General features: G+C 39.8%; 2 protein-coding genes across 4 annotated transcripts in view; one reads left to right on the top strand and one right to left on the bottom strand.

Annotated features, from left to right (window-relative positions):
* The window catches only part of ACTR10 (actin related protein 10), a 36,033-nt gene extending 14,076 nt beyond the window's left edge, over nt 1-21,957 (bottom strand). Inside the window, exons 1-7 of one of the 2 annotated variants that reach the window (XM_035260628.3) lie at nt 21,487-21,957; nt 19,376-19,448; nt 13,379-13,461; nt 12,280-12,388; nt 9,501-9,608; nt 7,062-7,129; nt 5,059-5,138 (exon numbers count right to left, since the gene is read on the bottom strand). In XM_035260628.3, the coding sequence (XP_035116519.1) occupies nt 5,059-5,138; nt 7,062-7,129; nt 9,501-9,608; nt 12,280-12,388; nt 13,379-13,461; nt 19,376-19,448; nt 21,487-21,509 (544 nt within the window). In that variant the 5' untranslated portion in view covers nt 21,510-21,957. The remainder of the gene's footprint in view (nt 1-5,058; nt 5,139-7,061; nt 7,130-9,500; nt 9,609-12,279; nt 12,389-13,378; nt 13,462-19,375; nt 19,449-21,486) is intronic. The other variant, XM_009006089.5, reaches the window with a different exon arrangement.
* A 274-nt stretch (nt 21,958-22,231) lies between these two features.
* The window catches only part of ARMH4 (armadillo like helical domain containing 4), a 200,317-nt gene continuing 197,494 nt past the window's right edge, over nt 22,232-25,054 (top strand). For both annotated transcript variants that reach the window (XM_078335032.1, XM_009006090.5), the window contains exon 1: nt 22,232-22,362. In XM_078335032.1, coding sequence (XP_078191158.1) covers nt 22,338-22,362 — 25 coding nt within the window. In that variant the 5' untranslated portion in view covers nt 22,232-22,337. The remainder of the gene's footprint in view (nt 22,363-25,054) is intronic.

The raw sequence follows: 25,054 nt of genomic DNA, 5'->3' as shown, positions 1-25,054 counted from the left end.
AGCCTCCAGAGTAGCTGGGATTACAGGCACCCACCACCACACCTGGCTAATTTTTACTAGACAGGGTTTCACTATGTTGGCCAGGCTGGTCTTGAACTTCTGACTCATGATCCACCCACTTCAACCTCCCAAAGTGCTGGGATTACAGACGTTAGCCACTGCGCCCAGCCTCTAAACTAAGAATTATTTTGTTTTGTTTTTTAGTAAGATGGGTTTCACCATGATGGCCAGGCTGGTCTTGAACTCCTGACCTCAGGTGATCCACCTACCTTGGCCTCCCAAAGTGCTAGGATTACAGGCCTGAGCCACCGTGCCCGGCCCTAAACTAAGAACTTTTAATCTTGGGGCCAGGTGCGGTGGCTCACGCCTGTAATCCCAGCACCTTGGGAGGCTGAGGTAGGCGGATCACCTGAGATCAGGAGTTTCAGACCAGCCTGACCAACATGGAGAAACCCCGTCTCTACTAAAAATACGAAATTAGCCAGGCATGGTGATGCATGCCTGTAATCTCAGCTACTTGGGAGGCTGAGGCAGGAGAATTGCTTGAACCCAGGAGGTGGAGGTTGCAGTGAGCTGAGATTGCACCACTGTACTTCAGCCTGGGCAACAAGAGCAAAACTCCATCTCAAAAAAAAAAAAAAAAAGAAAAAGAAAAGAATTTCTAACCCACTGATGCACTGTAAAATATGTAAAAATATTTTGACTGATTTGTAAGAACAAATTATTGATATCCAGGATGATAGAAATCTATAGCTGAAAAATACATTCTTATTTAATAAGCATAATTATGGCCTTCTTCCACCTGGATCTAATTTGTTGTCAGCTATAACTTTCAGTTTTAAGAGCCATTAAAATTAAGTATTAAAATCAGGTAAACTTAGAAACCACACCATTAAAATGTTAAGCCATAATTACAAAAACAAAAAGCCTATTTAATTATATTGCAAAAGATTTTTACCTTTAGTATTACTTTAGAATTATTTATTATTTTACTTTTATTGTCTCATTCTTTCCAAATGCTTACTTTTGTCTTTCATAAAATAGTAACAATACTACATACGTGGTTTATAAATAAACAAATAGACATAGTAAAGATAAACGTTCAAAGTTTTATTTTACCTGTGGGGCCAGTACATGATAAATTTTTTTTTTACGATTTCCTATCTTTAAATGTTCAAATTTAACAAGAGGATAAAGATATGCCAGAAGATTTAATCCTGGTTATAAACAGATGAGACAAATGTAACTTGACTGTAAGAACCTACAATTTAAAAATAAGTGCTAAAACCACAGCATTCTACAACTTCAATGCTCTCTCTTGGAACATTTACATAAATTTTAACATGTGTTAGAGAAATTTGTTAACATGAGAAACTGTTTTCTTTAGGCAAATGTAAGGCAGGCCTGGAAATAAAGACTTCAATTTAGCTAAGAGTAGATGTTACTTTGGGAAGGAGCTCCTTAATCGTAAAGAGCAAATAATCATAACTATTTAAATTTTGCAGGGAAAAGAATAGAGGTGGAGCGAGGTGGCTCACACCTCTAATCCCAGCACTTTGGGAGGCCGAGGTGGGTGGATCACCTGAGATCAGGAGTTCTAGACCAGTCTGACTAACATGGTGAAATCCCATTTCTACTAAAAATACAAAAAAGTAGCCAGGCACGGTGGTGTGCACCTGTAATCCCAGCTACTCAGGAGGCTGAGGCAGAAGAATTGCTTGAACCCAGGAGGTGGAGGTTTAGTGAGCCAAGATCACACCACAGGACTCCAGCCTGGGAGACAGAGCAAGACTCCATCTCAAAAACAAAACAAACAAAAACTAGAATAGAAACAAGAGGCACTCACTGACTCTGGGTCCAAAAATCATTTAAATTTGAGTTAGAATAAGAAACATAAAATGTTAGTATATAAACTGTACATTTTTCCAATCAGTGTACCTAGGTTAGTCTTTTTGAGTTACTTTTTTTTTTTTTTTTTAAGACGAAGTCTTGCTCTGTCACCCAGGCTGGAGTGCAGTGACATGATCTCAGCTCACTGCAACCTCTGTCTCCTGGGTTCTAGCAATTCTCCTACCTCAGCCTCCCGAGTAACTGGGATTACAGGCGCCCACCACCACGCTGTTCAGTTAATTTTTGCATTTTTATTAGAGACAGTGTTTCACCACATTGGCCAAGCTAGTCTCGAACTCCTGACTTCTGGTGATCCACCCACCTCGGCATCCAAAAGTGCTGGGATTACAGGCGTGAACCACTGAGTATGGCGGATTCTTTTTAAACTAAGTTCTAAATACTAAATGAAAGAGGCTCATTCAAAATTCACTTAGGATACTCAAGTATATTGCAGACTTGCATGTAATCTTCGCTAAGAACCTGGAAGGAAAAGAGACATTTTAAATGTGTTTGCATTTTTTTTTTTTTTGAGATGGAGTCTCCCTCTGTCACCCAGGCTGGAATAGAATGGTTCGATCTTGGCTCACTGCAACCTCCACCTCGTGGGCTCAAGCAATTCTCCTGCCTCAGCCTCCCAAGTAGCTGGGATTACAGGTGCACGCCACCATGCCTGGCTAATTTTTGTCTTTTTGTTAGAGATGGAGTTTCACGATGTAGGCCAGGATGGTCTCGATCTCCTGACCTTATGAGCCACCTGCTTTGGCCTTCCAAAGTGTGGTGTGAGCCTGCAGGTGGACTGCAGGTGTGAGCCACCACGCCTGGCTGTGTTTACATTTCTCATCCTATTGCTTCAGCAAATATTGATATGATTTGATTCCACAATTTTGAAGGACAGCATGGCTTTCACAGACTCAGATTGTGAGGTGTATTAAAGGGAAAACTCAGAATCAGTCCAAGAAGGTTGACTAGAAAAAGAATATCCAAGAATGTGCTGTTTATAATTTTATGGAAGTATATTAGGTTTAAAAGCCTTTACAAAGAACATCTTAGGATGCTATACTGAATTTATTATATTTGAAGACCTTTTATAAATTACCTGTCACCAGAATATGCTAAGACATAACAATGTAATCTGGAACTTGAGAGCTATAATTGGATCTACAGAATGAAAAATGCTATTATCTTACCTACCAATAAGGAACAACTGGAAAACATAAGCAAGTCTACGTGTCCTGAAAACCTGCCTTTCCAACATATATTCAATGCCCCAGCACTATAGTAGGTACTACAGATTGAAAAATAAATAAGACAGGGATCCTCAAAGTCTCCTTGGGAAACAGGCAAATTAACAGGCAAATAAGAATGTGTCATATGTGCTGGGATGAATTACTGCCGAGGGCTTAACAGAGAGGAACAATTTATTCTGCTTAGGGAAGATGAGGGAGGCTTCATCCTTAAGATGACATTCCAGCTGAGTCATCCAGAGGGATAAAAACCCAACTAGGCAAAGAAAAACATCCCAGGGAAATAAATAGGATAAATTAAGGCACAGAGCTCTGCTAGGACTCAGAGTCCGTTGACAACTATAAGAAATTTACTGTAGCTTTAATAAGGAGCAATAGATAAAGTTTAGTGATCCAAGGATAAGAGGTAGAGCAAAGTCAGATTTTGAAGAAACATTTATATCAAATAGATAATTTGGATTTTAACTTGTAGGAGCTTACAAAAATTCTCAAGCAAAAGAGCAATGTAGTTATATTTATTTTGTGAAAAACTGGCCAGCCAGGGTGGCTCAGGCTATAATCCCAGCATTTTGGGAGGTGGGGCTGGTAGACTGCTTGAGCTCAGGAGTTTGAGACCAGCCTGGATGACATGGCGAAACCCCATTCTACAAAAAATACCAAAAAAGAAAACATTAGCTAGGTGGTCACTCATGCCTGTAGTCCCAGCTACTCAGGAGGCTGAGTTTGGAGGATGGCTTGAGCCCAGGAGGTGGAGACTGCGGTGAGCCAAGATCACACCACTGCCTTCCAGTCTGGGCAACAGAGTGAGACCCTGTCTCAAAAAAATAAAAATATTTTGTGCAAAGTTATTCATGGCAACAGAGTGAAACAGACTGAATCCATCCAGAGAGTAGATTTCTGTAATAATCTAAGCAAGAAATGAGCTTGATTTTAAAATAATGTGATCTGAAAGAGATTTCTGAGGAAGAATTGAAAGGCTATGATAACTCCCAGTTTTGTAAAATGGGAGACAAGGAAGATGTTATTATCTTTATCTTATAATTGAAATGTATTTGAGGAAAGACATAAGGTGTTCACTTTTGGAAATCTAAGTTTGGGGTGCCTGGAGGCATGCATAGTCTCAATAATCAGTTGGAAATATGAATATAAAGTTCAGAAGGAGGATCAGGGCCAGTGAGACATTTGAGAATCAACAGCATGCAGATGTAGAAGTCATGGGAGTAGATGAGATCACATTTAAAAAGCCAGTAGAGGCTGGGTGCGGTGGCTCACGCCTGTAATCCCAGCACTTTGGGAGGCCAAGGCGGGTGGATCATGAGGTCAAGAGATCGAGACCATCCTGGTCAACATGGTGAAACCCCGTCTCTACTAAAAATACAAAAAATTAGCTGGGCATGGTGGTGCGTGCCTGTAACCCCAGCTACTCAGGAGGCTGAGGCAGGAGAATTGCCTGAACCCAGGAGGCGGAGGTTGCAGTGAGCCGAGATGGTGCCATTGCGCTCCAGCCTGGGTAATGAGAGCGAAACTCCATCTCAAAAAAAAGCCAGTAGAGAAAAAGAAGGAACCAACACTAGATCGCTAGTGGAGTATCAGTAGAGCAAGCAAGAGCAGAGGAAGCCAGAGGAATATGTGGAGAAATAACAGACCACCACTAAGGAAAAGAATCCTGAAAGCCAAGAAGAATAAAGCATATCAAAAGTACATGATGATCCACAATGTCAAAGGTTCTAGAAAAGCTGACTAAAATCAAGCTGTTGAATTTGGTGATTAAAAGTTCAATGATGAGCTTATAGTTGAAGTAGTGCCATGAGAGTGACATGGGGAGAAAAGAGAATAACCATGCAATGGAGCAAAGACTAAAATATAAGTTGAAGAAATAAAAAGAGAGTGTAAACCACTCCTAAACAACTTAAAATGAATTTACCCATCACTGAGGGAAGGCTCTGTTCTTTAGCAGCACTTGTGTCAACAGTACATTGTTCCAACAGTTGAGTTTCCAGCTCTCTGAAATTAAAACAAAAAGTTACTGGAATTAAAACATTGTAACCGATATCCTTATTCATAATAGATTTATTATCATTATTATTATTATTTTGAGACAGAGTCTTACTTTGTCACCCAGGCTGCAGTGCAATGGTGCAATCTCAGTTCACTGTAACCTCCACCTCCTGGATTCAAGCGATTCTCCTGCCTTAGCCTCCCGAGTAGCTGGGATTACAGGCACCCATCACCACACCTGGCCCAATTATTATGATTTAAATAAAAATGGTCTTCCTGCTGGGCATGGTGGCTCACGCCTATAATCCCAGCACTCTAGGAAGCTGAGGTGGGCCAATCACCTGAGGTCAGGAGCTAGAGAAAAGCCTGGCCAACATGGTGAATGAAACCCTGTCTCTACTAAAAATACAAAAGTTATCCAGGTGTGGTGGCATGCGCCTGTAATCCCAGCTACTCGGGAGGCCGAGGTGGGAGAATTGCTTGAACCCAGGAAGCGGAGGTTGCAGTGAAGCCAAGATCATGCCACTGCACTCCAGTCTGGGCTACAGAGCAAGACTCCATTTCAATTTAAATAAAAAATGGTCTTCGACATAAGTTTACCTATGTAATAAACCTGCACTTGTACCTCTGAGCTTAATTTTTTAAAAAAGTAAAAACAAACAAAAAAAGGCCGGACATGGTGGTTCATGCTTGTAACCCCAGCACTTTGGGAGGCCGAGGCAGGTGGGTCACGAGGTCAGGAGTTCAAGACCAGCCTGGCCAAGATGGTGAAACCCATCTCTACTAAAAACACAAAAAAATTAGCTGGGTGTGGTGGCAAGTGCCTGTAATCCCAGGTATTCAGGACACTGAGGTAGAGAATTGCTTGAAGCTGGGAGGCAGAGAATACAGTGAGCCAAGACTGCGCCACTGCACTCCAGCCTGGGTGACAGAGCGAGACTTCATGTCAAAAAAACAAAAGCATGATACATAAACAAAATGGAGTACTATTCAGCAATAAAAAAAAATAAAATCCAGTCATCTGCAACAAGATTGATGGAAGTGGAGATCATTATGTTAAGTGAAATAAGCCAGGTACAGAAAGGCAAACATTACATATTCTCACTTATTTGTGGGGTCTAAATATAAAAAAAATGGAACTCATGGACATAGAGAATAGAAGGATGGCTACCAGAGGCTCGGGAGGATAATGGAGGGATAAAAAGGAGGTGAGGATGATTAATGGGTACAAAAAATAGAAACAATAAGACCTATTATTTGACAACAGGGTTACTATTGACAATAACTTAATTGTACATTTAAAAATAATGTAAAGAGTGTAACTAGATTGTTTGTAAATCAAAGGACAAATGTTTGAGGAGACAGATACCCCATTCTCCATGATGTGCTTATTTCTCATTGCATGCCTGTGTACTGCATAAATATACACACCTACTATGTACCCACAAAAATTTAAAAATGGTTATTTATTTATTTAAAGATGGAGTTTTGCTCTTGTTGCCCAGGCTGGAGTGCAATGGCATGATCTTGGCTCACTGCAAACTCCACCTCCCAGGTTCAAGTGTTTCTCGTGCCTCAGCCTCCCAAATAGCTCGGATTATAGATGTCTGCCACCACACTCAGCTAATTTTTATATTTTTAGTAGAGACGGGGTTTCACCATGTTGGCCAGGCTGGTCTTGAACTCCTGACCTTGTGTTCCGCCTGCCTTGGCCTCCCAAAGTGTTGGGATTATAGGCATGAGCCACCATGCCCGTCAAAAATGGTTTCCTCTTAAAAGATGAATGTACTCAAAGCTAAAAGAGAATGGAATGTATAAAATTCACTTTCCATATTACAAGCCCTCCATTGATCACTGATCAACAAACAAATTAGCAACTGTTTTTGTGGTACAAGTTAAAAAGCGCATGCTAAATTCTAAGAAACTTACTTGTGAAGAGCTTTTCCTCCTAGGGGTAGTGCTCCCCAACAATTGAGAACTGGGACTCCTTCATATATCTATACAGTAGTCAAGGATATTACTATTTTTGGAGATAAAATGGTTTTTTCCTCACCTTCTGCAATATTGTTTTAAATATGCTTTGGTGACAAATTTTTATTTCTTATTTTAACAGAGTTACAGAAAAATCAAAGAGGTTTTTTTTTTCATATTATTCATCAAAGAAAACAGAATAAAAATACACATATGCACATGACCACACACAATTCATCAGATAGAGCTGGGGCATCTGGTAAAGTAGCCACTAGTCCTATGTAGCTACTTAACACGTGAAATATGGTTAAGTCTGAATTGAGATGTGCTGTAAGACTAAACTACATACCAAATTTAGAAGGTTTTAATAGAATAAAAAATATCCAGGCCGGGCGCGGTGGCTCAAGCCTGTAATCCCTGCACTTTGGGAGGCCGAGGCGGGTGGATCACGTGGTCAAGAGATCGAGACCATCCTGGTCAACATGGTGAAACCCCATCTCTACTAAAAATACAAAAAATTAGTTGGGCATGGTGGCGCGTGCCTGTAATCCCAGCTACTCAGGAGGCTGAGGCAGGAGAATTGCCTGAACCCAGGAGGCGGAGGTTGCAGTGAGCCGAGATTGTGCCATTGCACTCCAGCCTGGGTAAAAAGAGCAAAACTCCATCTCAAAAAAAAAAAAAAAAAAAAAAAAAAATCCACGAAAATACTTCATTATAATTTTGTATGGATTAAATAATGGAATATTTTGAATACAGTGGGTTAAATATACTATTAATTTCATTTTTTCTTGTGTCTTTTAAAATGTGGCTCTTAGAAAACTTTTATTTATTTTTTTATTTGGAAAAGGGTCTCGCTCTATAGCCCAGGCTGGAAAGCAGTGGTGCAATCCTGGCTCAGTGCAACCTCCAGCTCCCAGGTTCAAGTGATTCTTGTGCCTCAGCCTTCTAAGTAGTCGGGATTACAGGCATGTGCCACCACACCTGGCTAATGTTTGTATTTTTAGTAGAGATAGGGTTTTGCCAAGTTGGCTGGGCTGGTCTCGAACTCCTGGACTCAAGTGATCCTCCCACCTCAGCCTCCCAAGGTGTTAGGATTACATGTGTGAGCCATGGTGCCCAGCCTAGAACACTTTAAATTTTTACATACATGGCCCACATTATATTTCCACAGGACAGAGCTGAGAGGAAAGTAATATTTACTGTGGGTTTGCTAAGTATACTGGTAAGAGCATCAGCTTTGGAAACAAACATGGGTTATATCCTGGCTACATGTTTATATGAAGAGAGGTCAACCTAACTCTCAATATTCTAATTTATATGAGAATACTAATACTTACATTGCTCAGTTGTTTTAAGAATTAAACACAAAGTACTTTATACTCAAAAACACTACTGCTTGATTAAATTCCTTAGGAGTTAATGATTCTTGATTTCCTTCCATGAATATTTTTTCTAATAAATATACATGTAGGTCTCAAAATTGCAAGAGTCTCACATTCATGCATGTCACCATCCTTTTCAATGAAGCAATGTCCATTAGGACAATTTCACTTACCTATATTCTGCTTAAATATTTATAATGAAAATAAATGTACTAGTTTATATAGTCAGTAATTCTATTTTGGGACAGCTAAGAATTATCTTACCTATGGTCAACGATAAAAAACCACAGCATGTACTGAGCAAATTACTAGCTGCCAAATCCTATGCTAAACACTTTATATATATTATCTCACTCAACTAACACAACTCTCCCATAAGATGGAAATATTATAATCCCCAATTTATAGATAAAGAAACTGAGGCCTGAAGAGATTAAGCAACTTGACCACGTAGTAAGAAGCATAGCTGTGATCTGCACTTATTGTGTATTCTAAGATCCAACCTCGTAAACACTAAGGCATAGTGCCTTCATGATAGCCTCTGGAGATTAAAAATTAAAATAAAAAAAAAAAGAAAAGTAAAAATGAATGCATTTTTCTACAGTGAGCTTTTCAGCTATTTGAACGCTGATTTCATGTTGCCATTAAGTTTTTAAATTTTTCTGGATCGAATGTTCTCATTTCAGTTTCTCTAATTACTGTTTGACTTTTTTCTTAGAACTTGACTATCCTAGTCAACTTCTTTGACACATCCTAATTTGCTGATTTTTCTTTTAAAAACTGAACATAATATTCATGACGTATTTTCCTGGAATATATCCTGGGACCAAATGATAGTGGTAACTTCTACAAAAAGTAACCTTAAGCCTTACAATACTGTGAACTTTTTCCACAGGATTCATATTTGTACATAGTAACCTAAAGTAGTTCAGTACAATACCAATCATTTGTAATTAGCCTAATTATTTTAGTTAAAGTAAAGACTGCAAAGTTGGCTGGCTCACAAAAAAGATATGGGTAACACTAGGCTTTCCCTATATCCGCAATCTAGGACCATGGCAGAATTAATTCCAAGCGTCAGAAGAGCCATTAGATGACTTGGAGCAAGCAATACAGATGGAACCTAGAAAATAACAAAATCAAAACAACAATAAAAACAGAATGAGTGTCATTATTTCAAGGTATTTACCTTATATTCAAGTATATTTGAAAAAATTCACAGGAACATTGTATTAATTTATATGGTGATGCCTATTCAACCATCTTATGAGAGTAATTAAAAACCAATTTGTTGATTTATATAAATTTACTCTAATAGAGTAAATTCCAAAATACACTGTAATAAAAACAGCTCAGCTGTTTCATTCCAAAATGACAATTATGAAGCAGTTTTCTTTATTCTTGTCCTCTTTCAGAAGGGAAAATTGAAACGAATAAAAGAAGAGGTCTACAGGTCAGGCATAGTGGCTCATGCCTGTAATCCCAGCACTTTGGGAGGCTGAGGCAGGTGGATCACCTGAGGTCAGGAGTTCGAAACCAGCCTGACCAACATGGTGAAACACTATCTCTACTAAAAATACAAAAATTAGCTGGGTGTCATGACATCTGCCTGTAATTCCAGCTAGAGAGTGTGAGGCAGGAAAATCGCTTGAACCTAGGAATCGGAGGTTGTACTGAGCCAAGATTGTGCCATTGCACTCTAGCCTGGGCAACAGAGTGAGACTCCATCTCAAAAAAAAAAAAAAAGAGGTCTAGAAACATAAATTTAGAGGAAGATGTTAAATTAAAAAAACAGGCCAGGCGTGGTGGCTCACGCCTATAATCCCAGCACTTTGGGAGGCCAAGGCGGGTCGATCACGAGGTCAACAGATCGAGACCATCCTGGTCAACAAGGTGAAACCCCGTCTCTACTAAAAAAATACAAAAATTAGCTGGGCATGGTGGTGTGCCCCTGTAGTCCCAGCTACTCGGGAGGCTGAGGCAGGAGAATTGCTTGAACCCAGAAGGCAGAGGTTGCGGTGAGCCGAGATCTTGCCATTGCACTCCAGTCCGGGTAACAACAGCGAAACTCAGTCTCAATAAATAAATAAATAAATAAATAAAAAATAAAGAGATGCCTTTACCATTAAGATGAAAATGTAGAAAAAAATTATTCATTGTCTTTATTTGCAAAGATTGTAATATGAACTATTTATTTTTACTTTTTCTTTTTTACCTAAATTCTTATTTTTTTCTTAGAGACAAAGTCTTGCTCCATTGCCCAGGCTGCAGTCCAGTGGTGCAGTCACAGCTCACTGTAGCCTTGAACTCCTGGGCTCAAGCAATCCTCCCACCTTAGTCTTCCAAGTAACTGGGACTATAGGTGCATGCCACCATATCTGGCTAATTGAACTGTGAGTATCGTTAAAATTAAACTGAAGGACAAAATTAAATAAGTAGTTGACTCTGTGTGGCATTTTTTCAGTAAGAATTTGCCAGATCTGGTGGCATCCCAAATAGTAGATATTCAATCAAAATATGAAAGTCCATCATAATCAAATGGCAGACAAAATAATGGCTGTATTTCCACTATCTAAATAGATAAAGCAGGTATTCAGTCTTATAGAAGATAAGGATATTAACATGAACTCTTAATTATAAATATAGAGAATATTCCACTTTATTCAGATGGCAGCTGATACAACTTCTTGTTTTGCTTTATGTTTTCCCTACAGCAAATGAAATTCCTGAACTCATGACCTCAGTAAGTACTGAAAGCTATGCAACCTGATTCCCTGTACCTGCTTTAAAAAAACATAACTTAGAAATATTAAGTGCCTTTACCTCATAAAGACATTGTGATTTTTGGTATTAGATATGTTTTGAATTCAAGAGTATGAAAAAACATTTATACGTGCTTACTTTCTTACACAATGAACATATATAATATTCCATTTTTTCCCTGCTGATAAAAAACCTAAATTTCAAAGCAGAGATTTAAAAAAATTTGAATAATAAATATTCTGGTTTACTATCAAATACATTAATGTTAAAACATATTCCTGGTTATAAAATAATCCCGACTCCCATAAAATCAAAGCTACAGGTAATATTACTTATACCATGAGGTAAGTCTCATTCCTGGCATTATTGACTTACTCTAAGGGAGACACTGACTATTCCATTTTAAAGGAATTTGAAGCCTAAAATGACCCAATTCAGAACAGCATAACTAAGCAATGGAAGCTAGAAAGATCTGGAAGAAACATATCACAAAGTCCACAGCACAGAATACACCTTTTAATTCTAAAAAAAATAGTCCCCAAATAAAAAAACCTGTATTAAAATAAATAACAAACAGTAATAAAAAGAAATCTCCAACTATGTAAGTGTTGGATGACATGCTAAAGCATGAAATAACCACACAAAGGAAGACGATAAATGGACAATTTGCATTTTTTTTTTTTTTTTTTAAAGACGGGGTTTCACCATGTTGGTCATGCTGGTCTTGAACTCCCGACCTCAGGCGACCTGCCCACCTTGGCCTCCAAAGTGCCTGGATTACAGGCGTGAGCCACCACGCCCAGCCAATAAATGGACAATTTGAAGAAGCTTCTATCATCTGGTTCCCCAATTATACTGTGTGCCATATACAATAAGAGACCAAAAAAAAAATGAGGACTTTTTTTAGTTTAAGTTTGGAGTAACTACCAGCAAAAAAAAGGGAAGAAAGATTCCCTAAAAACTAGTAAGAATTTTATTGCTTCTCTTTTTATTTCAAAAGCAATTTACTTATTTGATGTAAAGACAGGTACCTCAAAATATTTGAAAAGAACACGAGTGAGTGTCTCTCTGAAGTGAGAAGGACATAATACCGACTCGATAATCACAACTCGGCGGTCTCTGGGATTCACCAGTAGATGCCTGAAAAGTGACAGTTTTGGTTTTAAAAATAAGTAAAAGTTTTAATTCATTTTAATAAGTCATACAATTTAAGAATAGTGAAACTATACTACCTTAGCTTAAGACATTTTATCACAAAAAGACATCTTTATTTTATTACCCCAGAAAGATAACATTTCTGACCTTTTACCATGTACCGTGCAATGTGCTAGGAACTTCATTAACTTATTTATCTCAGGAACCTAAAATTATAGCCTATTATGACTACCAACTTGAGCCATTACATAGTTTGTTGTTGTTGTTTTGTTTTGTTTTGAGACAGGATCTGGCTCTGCTGCCCAAGTTGGAGTGCAGAGGTTCAATCTAACCTCACTGCAACCTCTGCCTCCTGGGTTCAAGTCATCCTCCAGATCTCAGCCTTCCAAGTAGCTGGGACTACAGGTGTGAGCCATGGTACCTGGTGATATTTTCTTTCTTTTTTTAGGTTAGAATAGTAATATATGCTCACAAAGCTCCAAATATTATGACATGTAAAACTTGCAAAGTACAAGAACCCTATGTTCCTACTACCCAGAACTACCACTGATAAAAGTTTGTATATTTTTTTCATCCTGTGGATGTATGGGGGTATACTTTAACAGAAATACTCATTCCATAGATGTGGTTCTTTAACTTGCTTATTTCACTTATCAATATATCCAAGACACCTTTCTGTACTACTACATACAGATACAGAACTCTTTTTTTAAGAGCTGCATGGTATTTCACTGTATGAATGTAGAATAATTTAATTTTCAGTTCATTTCATTAACGAACATTTCATTTTCAGTATTTCCTCATGTCTGCCAGTTTTCTAGTCTTCAAATATATTTTTGAAAAGATTGAAAATAAACCTGTAAAAATGGCAATAAAAGTCAATTTTTTTTTTGCCTCAGATGCAATACAACCAATTATCACTATGGCATTAGGAAAATCTATCTAATAAAAGCTAGAAAACAAAATGATTCTTACCTGAAATATAGTATGTGGATGAATTCCTTCAGGTAGGAATACAATTCTTCTGTATTGATATTATACTGAACAACTCTGACAGGCTGTAAAAAATTTAAATGATTTATTAATTTATATTAAAAAAAGATCTCAAATTAAGATTAAAATAAAATTATTTCCTAATGCATTTTCTGGGAATAAATTTAAAGCAATTTGTACTGTGAATATAAAAATTAAATACAGAGTGATCTCTTAAATTAGAAATCCTTAAGAACTGGAATGTCTAAGATGGCAGAATGTTTTGGACTGTGGTAATGGAAGTGTGTGTTCAGAGGAAGTAAAGAACTTTGCTCACATGCATTTTTCCTCCATCTGACTTATAATTTTGGCTTGACTGATAAAAAAATCAGCACTGAGGCTGAGCACAGTGGCTCACGCCTGTAATCCCAGCACTTTCGGAGGCCAAGGTGGGTAGATCACTTGAGGTCGAGTTCAAGATGAGCCTGGCCAACATGGTGAAACACTGTCTCTACTAAAAATACAAAAATTAGCCAGGCATAGTGGCACGTGCCTGTAGTCCCAGTTACTTGGGAGACTGAGGCAGGAGAATTGCTTGAACCCTGGAGGAGGCTGCATTAAGTTGAGATCTGGCCACTGCACTATAGCCTGGGTGACAAAGCCAGACTCCATCTCAAAAAAAAAAAAAAAAAAAATTTCCCAGCACTTTGGGAGGCTGAGGCTGGTGGATCACTTGAAGCCAGGAGTTCAAGACTAGCCTGGCCAACATAGTGAAACCCTGTCCCTACTAAAAATACAAAAATTAGCTGGGCATAGTGGTGCACACCTACAGTCCCAGCTACTTGGGAGGCTGAGGTGGGAGAATCACTTGAACCTGGAAGGCAGAGGTTGCAGGCAGGCAGAGGTTGTAGTGAGCCAAGATCGCGTCACTGCACTCCAGCCTGGGCGACAGAGTGAGACACTATCTCAAGAAAAAAAAAATCAGCATCGAAGAAAAAGCATCAAAGGTTTTCTCAAATACTCAACTTGGTTCAGTCCCTGTTAGTCCAGAAACATTGATAGCTCCTCTCTTGCAACATGGCCACACTTAATTAAAATATCCACCTTTCTGCTAGACTATAAGCTCCACGTGCAAGAACTATTTCTGGCTTGCATATATCTTTCTTCAAATAATACAGTGCCAGGTACACAGTAGGTTGTTCATAAATATGTGTGGTAAAAATGACACCATTAGCACAAAAGCAGCATACACACATATTACCGAGCCATGAATGCTAAGTCAATGCTAATATATAGCAACAGCTTCACTTATGATCCTCAGAAAGCTCTAAGTACTCTGACAGATCACTGGCAGACCTCTCTTCATTTACTCTTTCAAAAGACCATCAGCCTAACTTCATGATTTTATGAGGCTTAAAGAAGGTTCCAAACCATATATAGTCAAATATAAATAATTTCTTATGTATCTGTCTTTCCAAATGAAGATAAAAGCTCGGATGGGTGCGATGGGTAGTGCCTATAATCCCAGCACTTTGGGAAGTCAAGGTGGGTGAATTACCAAAGGTCAGGAGTTTGAGACCCGGCTGGACAACATGGGGAATCCCATCTCTACTGTTGGCCAGGCTAGTCTTGAACTCCTGCCCTCAACTGATGTAGCCACCTCAGCCTCCCAAAGTGCTGAGATTACAGGCTTTCATCATATTTTCTGACACCGCATCACCAATATCTACTATATTTCTGGCTTGTCCAAGGATTTGCAGAAAATTTTAAAATCAGTGAAATGGTTCCTTAGTCAAGTCTAATTAAAAAGATCTCTGATGTATGTCAATGCCAAATATAAACTGATGGTCTCATCTATTCTCCTATAACATGTGTTTTTACAAAACCAAATATGCTTATATACGATTGCTAAATAAGGAAATAATGTCAGTAAAAAGTTATAGTTATATTAGTTCAAATTAGGCAAGAGAAGCTAAAATTATAATAGAATTAGAAAGTCATCAACTCAGTTATCACATAGGTAGATATCCTTTCAGATCTCGTCATAAGAAAAGTGTAAAGAATCCCCTATACCAGCAATTCATGCCTCAAAGTGGATCTTTCCATGATTCTACTGGGTTGCATTTCCTCCTAGTCGCTACTTAATAACAGTCCTGGCTCAGAGCTTGCTGCACTCAGAAACCACTGGCTAACACTTTCAATCCATGACTTTATTTTATTTTTATTCGTTTATTTTTGAGACAGGCTCTCACTCTGTCGCCCATGGTGGAGTGCAGTGGTGCAATCTTGGCTCACTGCAGCCTTGACCTCCCAGGCTCAAGTGATTTTCCCACTTCAGCCTCCCACGTAGCTGGGAACTACAGGTGTGCACCACCATGACAATTTTATTTTTTATTTATTTATTTTTTGAGACAGAGTTTTGCTCTTGTTACCCAGGCTGGAGAGCAATGGCTCAATCTCAGCTCACTGCAACCTCCGCCTCCTGGGTTCAGGCAATTCTCCTGCCTCAGCCTCCTGTGTAGCTGGGATTACAGGCGCCACCATGCCCAGCTAATTTTTTGTATTTTTAGTAGAGATGGGGTTTCACCATGTTGACCAGGATGGTCTCGATCTCTTGACCACGTGATCCACCCACCTCGGCCTCCCAAAGTGCTGGGATTACAGGCTTGAGCCACCGCGCCTGGCCGACAATTTTATTTTTAATATTCCCTAAGACACCCTCCAGCCACATTCAGCTGCCTGCCAATCCTATTCAAATTTTGTTGAGGCATCAATTACTGTTTTTGATAGTCCTCTTGATTGCAAAGTTTTGTATGGTCTACTCCAATCTTATTTTTCCATAAGCCTGTTTTGTTTTAAAAAATGTATTATTTTGCAGAACAAAGCTATTTCCAGTAATGCACATGCTGTTTTGATTACTGTAGCCTTGTAGTATAATTTGAAGTCCGGTAGTGTGTTGCCTCATCCAGTGTTCTTTTTGCTTAGAATTGACTTGGCTATGCGGGCTCTCTTTTGGTTCCATATGAAGTTCAAGGTGGTTTTTTCCAGTTCTGTGAAGAAAGTCAATGGTAGCTTGATGGGGATAGCATTGATTCTGTAAATTACTTTGGGCAGTATAGCCATTTTCACGATATTGAGTCTTCATAACCATGAACATGGAATGTTTCTCCATCTGTTTGTGTCCTCTCTTATTTCATTGAGCAGTGGTTTGTAGTTCTCCTTGAAGACGTCCCTTACATTCCTTGTTAGTTGTACTCCTAGGTATTTTATTCTCTTTGTAGCAATTGTGAATGGCAATTCGTTCTTGATTTGGCTCTCTTTAAGTCTGTTATTGGTGTATAGGAATGCTTGTGATTTTTGCACATTGATTTTATATCCTGAGACTTTGCTGAAGTTGCTTATCAGTTTCAGGAGTTTTTGGGCTGAGACGATGGGGTCTTCTAGATATACTATCATGTCGGCTGCAAAGAGAGACAATTTGGCTTCCTCCTTTCCTATTTGAATACCCTTTATTTCTTTTTCTTGCCTGATTGCTCTGGCTAGAACTTCCAGTACTATATTGAATAGGAGTGGTGAGAGAGGGCATCCTTGTCTAGTGTGGGATTTCAAAGGGAATGCTTCCAGTTTTTGCCCATTCAGTATGATATTGGCTGTTGGTTTGTAGTAAATAGCTTTTATTATTTTGAGATACGTTCCATCAATACCGAGTTTGTTGAGGGTTTTTAGCATAAAGGGCTGTTGAATTTTGTCAAAGGCCTTCTCGGCGTCAATTGAGATAATCATGTGGTTTTTGTTTTTGGTTCTGTTTATGTGGTGAATTACGTTTATAGACTTGCCTATGTTGAACCAGCCTTGCATCCCCGGGATGAATCCTACTTGATCATGGTGGATAAAGTTTTAGATGTGCTGTTGCAATTGGCTTGCCAGTATTTTATTGAAGATTTTTGTGTCTGTGTTCATCATGGATATTGGCCTGAAGTTTAGTTTTCTTGTTGAGTCTCTGCCGGGTTTTGGTATCAGGATGATGTTGGTCTCATAAAATGATTTGGGAAGGATTCCCTCTTTTTGGATTATTTGGAATAGTTTCAGAAGGAATGGTACCAGCCCCTCTTTTTGTATCTGGTAGAATTCGGCTGTGAACCCATCTGGACCTGGGCTTTTTTTTGTGTGGTAGGCTCTTAATTGCTGCCTCGATTTCAGACCTTGTTATTGATCTATTCATAGTTTCAGCTTCCTCCTGGTTTAGGCTTGGGAGGACACAGGAGTCCAGGAATTTATCCATTTCTTTCAGGTTTACTAGTTTATGTGCATAGAGTTGTTTGTAATATTCTCTGATGATGGGTTGAATTTCTGAGGAATCTGTGATGATTTCCCCTTTATCTTTCTTTATTGCATCTATTTGGTTGTTCTCTCTTTTCTTTTTTATCAGTCTGGCTAGTGGTCTGTCTATTTTGTTGATCTTTTCAGAAAACCAGCTCTTGGATTTATTGATTTTTTGAAGGGTTTTTTGTGTCTCTATCTCCTTCAGTTCTGCTCTGATCTTTGTTATTTCTTGTCTTCTGCTAGGTTTTGAGTTTTTTTGATCTTGCTCCTCTAGCTCTTTCTATTTTGACGTTAGGGTGTCAATTTTGGATCTCTCCACTCTTCTCATGTGGGCACTTATTGCTATATATTTTCCTCTAGAGACTGCTTTAAATGTGTCCCAGAGATTCTGGTATGTTGTGTCTTCGTTCTTGTTGGTTTCGAAGAACTTCTTTATTTCTGCCTTCATTTCATTGTTTATCCAGTCAACATTCAAGAGCCAGTTGTTCAGTTTCCATGAAGCTGTGCAGTTCTGAGTTAGTTTCTGAATTCTGAGTTCTAACTTGATTGCACTATGGTCTGAGAGACTGTTTGTTATGATTTCAGTTGTTTTGCATTTGCTGAGGAGTGATTTACTTCCAATTATGTGGTCAATTTTAGAGTAGGTATGATGTGGTGTTGAGAAGAATGTGTATTCTGTGGATTTGGGGTGGAGAGTTCTGTAAATGTCTATCAGGTTTGCTTGTTCCAGGTCTGAGTTCAAGCCCTGGATATCCTTGTTAATTTTCTGTCAGGTTGATCTGTCTAATATTGACAGTGGAGTGTTAAAGTCTCCCACTATTATTGTGTGGGAGTGTAAGTCTCTTTGTAAGTCATTAAGAACTTTCCTTATATATCTGAGTGCTCCTGTATTGGGTCCATATATGTTTAGGATCGTTAGCTCTTCTTGTTGTATCGATCCTTTTACCATTATGTAATGTCCTTCTTCGTCTCTTTTGTTCTTTGTTGCTTTAAAGTCTATTTTATCAGAGACGAGAATTGCAACTCTTGCTTTTGTTGCTCTCCATTTGCTTGGTAAATCTTCCTCCATCCCTTTATTTTCAGCCTTTGTGTATCCTTGCATGTGAGATGGGTTTCCTGGATTTTATAGGAAGCAAAACTTTTCTTTCCACTCATTGCAATTTCTAACCTGCCAAATGAGCTGTGGCAAGAAATTTTTTAAAGTGTGTTTTCAAAATTTTAAATATCTGATATATTTTAAAGAAGGTAAGAATAAAATTATTCAGTGGTTATGTTATACTATAAGACTTATAAAAGTATTTTACTGATGTTAAAAGTTTTCTCTTGATATTATATGATTCTATTTATACAAAATGTCAGAAAAGAACAGTGCATAGAAACAGAACGTACGCCCTAATGGGCTGTGGATAGGAATGAGGATTAATTGTAAATGGGTATTAGGGTTTTCACTGGGGTAATGAAAATATTCTAAAGCTGGATTGTGGTGGTGGTTGTACAACATGATAAACTTATGGTGTGCAAAATTAGACCTTCATAAAGTTGATTTAAAAACTTTTTCTTGGAAATATAGCTGTAAATTATATATTTAGTACTGTTTTAATCAATCTTACTTGAAGTCATATTTAAAAATATTTTACAGTACAGTATTTATTTTGCTAATTTTTTTTTTTTAAATACCTTAGGCATCCCAGCTCTTTTTATCACACTAGGAATTATACATCTTGGACCCGTTTCTCCAGCAAATCCACACCTGCAAATAAATGAAAAATTCAAACAACTTATAGTATTCTTTTAAAAAAAATCACTGCACAATACTAATAAGTTAATATTATTTATTAATGCTTGTGTGTTAACAGAAAAAAACTATATCAAATTTGTGATACTGAAAAAAAGCTAATGTATTACTTTAGGGGCAGCATTTACTTTGTTCTTAGCTATTAATTTTAGCAGAATTAACAACTACATTATCTACAACCCTGAATCTGTACTACATGACTTCATTCATATAATTGACGTGTCACTCATAATTCCATCATTCTAATATTATTAGCTTCCATATTAGTATGTTTGCTTTCAGTGTACTTCTTAAAATTATGCATACATATTTGACAGTTATAATCACACTTCATACATAATTAACTTATACAGTAAGTTTCTACCCATATTAACATAATCTTCATTACCATCATTTTTATGTTTTTTTTGATGCAGGATCTCACTCTGTCACCCAGGCTGAAGTGTAGTAGTGCAATCACAGCTCACTGCAGTGTCAACCAGACAAGCTCAAGTGATCCTACCACTTCAGCCTACAAGTAGCTAGGACAACAGGCACCTAGTGACATGCCAGACTGGATCTCACTATGTTGCCCGAACTGGTCTCAAGCTCATGGGTTCAAGCGATCCTCCTACTTCGACCTTACAAAGTGTTGGGATTTCAGGTGTTAGCCACTGTGCAAGCACAACTGGACTGTTGGACTGCTATCATACTTTGTCCTTTTTTTTTGGAGACAGGGTATAACTCTGTTACCCAGGCTGGAGTCCAGTGGCACAACCTTAGCTCACTGCAGCCTTTGCCTCCCAGGCTCAAGCAGTCCTCCCGCCTTGGCATCCCAAAATCCTAGGATTTTAGGCATGCCACTATGGCTGGCTAAGTTTTGCATTTTTTGTAGAGCAGTGTTTCCCCATGTTGCCCAGGCTGGTCTTGAACTCCTGGGCTCAAGTGATCGGCCCACCTTAGCTTTCCAAAGTGCTGGGAATACAGTATCATTTTTAAAACTGCATATTTCATTATTTTTAAAAAGTATACTTTCTTTCTTATTTAGCTATTTCCACTTTTTGTTTCATATTAGTAAAACATCCCATCTTCCTGTCCTGTCTAGTTTTTGGCACTGCTCTCCTCGCATTTCCAAATAATTCTCTCCATCTCCTGCTATTCCTGTCTCCATGTGTACTTGCACCAGTGTTCCTCAAACATCTCAAAATGCAACCCATTAAACTTCAATTCCTTTCTTTTACTTCATATATTTATCTTATCATCCTCCTGCTCTTTTTCAAAAATAGCTTTTTATTTATTCAAAGTACAGCCAAAATAATTATCTTTGAGTAGAAGCCTCAAATTATTTATTATGCTTTCAAAATAATTTTACAAATAAGAAAACACAAATTAATAAGAGAGGGCCTTGCATAGAAAAACGTGAGAATGTCATTAACCAAGGACTAGGTTTAATCCAATTCTGGAGCTCCTGAGGTCCAATTTTTAAATAGGTTTTTTTAAACCACTTAGTCAATAAATAGTTATTAAATACCTCCTATACGTCAGGAAGTGCCTAGAGATACAAAAAGATTTTTCAAATGTTTTCCTTCTCAGAAATACATATATGATGTAATTGCCTGTGAGTTCCCTCTCTGTTGAGCCCATCACAAGGACTCTTAAGCTGGGGTCCCAGGACCACAATGATTGTCTGCCAATCCCCTGAAACTGTGTGTAAATATCTTAAGGTTTGTGCATTTGTGGTTTTCGTCTAACCATTAGAAGAGATCCATGCCATCCAAAAGGTTGAGAACCTCCTCACTAGTGTTTACAAGTTGCCTTTTTAAAAACATGTTAAATCTAACCTTAGAGTTTGGCGGGGAGGGGGGCTACCTATAGAGCTTCACCTCATAATATGCCCAATCTTCCTAATTCTTGAGGAGCGATAGCCCGGTCTTAAACATCTTTGCATTTCCAGCACCCAAAGAAGCTCCGTTAAATAAATATTTTATGATGAAATTCGTCATCGAGTATTTACATTTGGTTGGCTGCCTTCCTCATCTGATGAGCCCAGAGTAAGCGGGGTCTAGGTCACTGCTGTCATCCCCTACATAGATGATCCCAAAGGGTTTGGGGTGATGACAAGGGGCGGCGACGCGGGCAATTCAACTGAAGCTTCCTGGACCTCTCTGGGAGTCAGACCCCGATCCTCGGATTCGCATCGCCCAGGGAGGAAATAAGGGTTGGCTGAAGAAAGAAGGAGGCCCCGAGCTGCTCAGCGAGTCCACGATGAGGACCAGGCGGCAATGCCTGGGGCTCGCCCACCCGCCCTCCCCCGGGCCAAACGCAGACGGCGTAACGGCCACTCACTTGGTAAAGGCCTCTCCCAGGTCGATCACGACGGCCGTTTTCTCCCCGCCACTCCCCAGGCCCTCGTAAAGCGGCATGGTGGTAATGAAGACTGGGAAAACTGGGTCGCAGACTCTGTGGCCAACAAGCCTCGGCGCTCGGGGGGCGGGGCCGGGGCTCAGGCGCTGGGGCGGCGGCGACGGCGGGGGCCTCGCGGGGCCGCGGCGCACCAGGCCCGGGCTGTCCCAGGCTGTGCCTCATTCCGGGTTGAACCCAAACCCTTGCAGGTGGTCCCGTCTCCAGAACTAGCGGGAAAGAGGCGCTAGCGGCCCTGAATCCGAGTGTGGGGGTGCGGAGGTCGCAGCGATCAGGCGCGCCGGGCGCCCCGAGAGGGCGGAGCCGGCCTCCCGGTCCTTCCCGCCCACCACGTTCCCAAGCGGCACCCAAGAGCTGCTGTGAAGAGGTGCCCGAGGACCTGGCTACGCTGGGGCAGCTGAGAGACGACGGAAGCTGAGATTCACGCTCTCGGGGGGGTAAAAGATGCTGAGCCCCTATTCTGTGCTAGGTATTTTACCTATCATTTAATCTTTTAAAGAAATACCAAGAATAGGCCGGGCGCGGTGGCTCACGCCTGTAATTCCAGCACTTTGGGAAGCCGAGGCGGGTGGATCACCAGGTCAGAAGATCGAGACCATCCTGGCCAACATGGTGAAACCCCGTCTCTGATAAAAATACAGAAATTAGCTGGGCCTGGTGGTGCGTGCCTATAATCCCAGCTACTCGGGAGGCTGAGGCAGGAGAATCTCCTGAACCCGGGAGGCGGAGGTTGCAGTTAGCCGAGATCAGGGCTCTGCACTCCAGCGTGGTGACAGAGCGAGACTACGTCTCAAAAACAAAAACAAAAAAAACAAGTATAGTGTTTTCTTATCTGTCGGGACCGACGCTCAGAGAGATGAACATTCCCAGTGTCTACGGCAGAGCCAGGAACAGACCCACAGCCTTCCTAATTGCAAAGCCTGTACTAATGATGTTTTAGAGAATAATGCGTACGGACAATGCTTTAGTTAGTAGTCATTCTGAAAGTTTTAATTTTACTCCAGAATTAAGCAGCTAAAGTAGCATCTATGAATCTTGAATCTCTCTATGGAGAAGCAGTCAGGATGGTTTAATAGAAGGAACATCGAAGCAAAGGCTCCTGCCTATTAGGTTAGTGCAAAAGTAGTTGCTGTTTTTGCCATTACTTTTAACATTTACGTTACTGTTTACATCTTTGTCACTTAACAGCTTTCTGTGAAAATATTTTTTCTGCAGATATTAACTCTATCTATGGAAGTGGAAAATATTGTTAAAGGAGAGACTGTATAATAAGAAAAGAGTTTCAAAGGTAGATTGGTGAGGAACAGCAACATTTAGCTGGAGTACTGAGTTGAATGATGTCCCCCCAAAATGCTTGTCCGCCGGGAACCTCAGAATGTGACCTTATTTGGAAATAGAGCCTTTGCAGATGTAATCAAGTTAAGATGAGGTTATACTGTATTAAGATGGGCCCAACTGTCCGAGCGCAGTGGCTCATACCAGTAATCCCAGCACTTTGGGAGGCAGAAGAGGGAGGATCCCTTGAGCCAGGAAGTCTAAGGCTGCAGAGAGTTGGGATTGTGCCGCTGCCACTGCACTCCAGGCTGGACAACAACAGAGTGAGAGCCTGTCTTTCACAAAAAAAAAAGGCACCAATCAAATGGTTGGTAACAAGAATTAGTGTGGTAGCTCGGGATAAGCTATTTCCATAACAAAAACTAAGGCTGTAACAATGCAGAAATTTGGAATGTGATGTTAGTAAAATTTATGTTCAAGTCCAAATTACTGATCAATGATCTTTGAAAGCAAATTGCTGGAAGATGAGGAGGAAGTTGGAATTGTGATGGGGAAGTAAACTTTAAGAAATGTGGGAAGAGATTAAATTTTTTGCTGAATTCAGAATATTTGAATAGGACCCCTCACTTGGGTTCAGATTCTGTTTCTGCCACTTTCTGTCAAGTCCCCAATACTTATGATCATCCACTTCCTTATCTGTAAACTGTTCTGCTGCTTCACAAGGTATTTGTAAGGATCACTTTGAAATTATGTTTCTGAAACTATTGAAATGATAAAGTGTTGTTATTACCCATTCTGTATTTTCACAGCTCACCAGCTGTGTTTGTTTCCTAGGGACTGCTGTAACAAAGTACTATAAACGGTGGTTTAAGGCAACAAAAAATTTATTCTTTCACACATCTGGAGGTGAGAAGTCAGAAATCAAGGTGTCAGCAAGAGCAAGGTCATGCTCTCTTTGAAGGCTTTAGAGGAGGATGCTTTCTTGTCTTCTTTTTTTTTTTTTTTGAGATGGAGTCTCGCTGTCACCCAGGCTGGAGTGCAGTGGTGCCATCTTGGCTCACTGCAGCCTCTGCCTCCCGGGTTCAGGTGATTCTCCTGCCTCAGCCTCCAGAGCAGCTGGTAATATAGGTGCCCACCACGATGCGCAGCTAATGTTTATTTTTTATTTTTTAAATTTTTAGTAGAGATGGGGTTTCACCATGTTGGCCAGGCTGGTCTCAAACTACAAACTTCAGGTGATCCACCCGCCTCAGCCTCCCAAAATGCTGAGATTATAGGTGTAAGCTACAGTGCTTGGCCTTTTTTTTTTTTTTAAATAGAGTCTTGCTCTGTCATCCAGGCTGGAACCCAGTGGTGCAGTCTTGGCTCTCTGCACTCCAGACTGGGCTCAAGAGATTCTCCTGCCTCACCCTCCCAAGTAGCTGTGACTGCAGGCACATGCCACCTCGCCTGGCTAATTTTTGTATTTTTTGTAAAGACAGGTTTTACCTTGTTGCCCAGGCTGGTCTTGAACTACTGAACTCCGGTGATCTGCGAGCCTCAGCCTCCCAAAGTGCTCGGATTACAGTGTGAGCCACGGTGCCCAGCCTTCTTTCTTGCCTTTTTCTAGCTACTGGTGGTTGCAGGCAATCCTTGATGTTCCTTTGCTTTTAGATACATCACTGCAGTCTCTGCCTCTGTCATCACCTGGCCTTCTTCCCTGTATCTTTGCATTTTTTACATTATGTTCTCCTCCCTGTGTCTTCACTTCAGTTTCCTTCTGTGTGTGTCTCTATGTCCAGATTTCCCTCTTCTTTTTTCTTATTTTTAAAATCTGTATCTTACTGACCAAATTTCCCTCTTATTTTTGAGACGGGGTTTCACCATATTGGCCAGGATGGTCTCGA

This window comes from Callithrix jacchus, chromosome 8 (assembly GCF_049354715.1).
Source record: "Callithrix jacchus isolate 240 chromosome 8, calJac240_pri, whole genome shotgun sequence".
Lineage (NCBI taxonomy): Eukaryota > Metazoa > Chordata > Mammalia > Primates > Cebidae > Callithrix > Callithrix jacchus.
The sequence above is the reverse complement of the archived record's forward strand: the minus strand, read 5'-3'. Positions and strand labels throughout refer to the sequence as shown.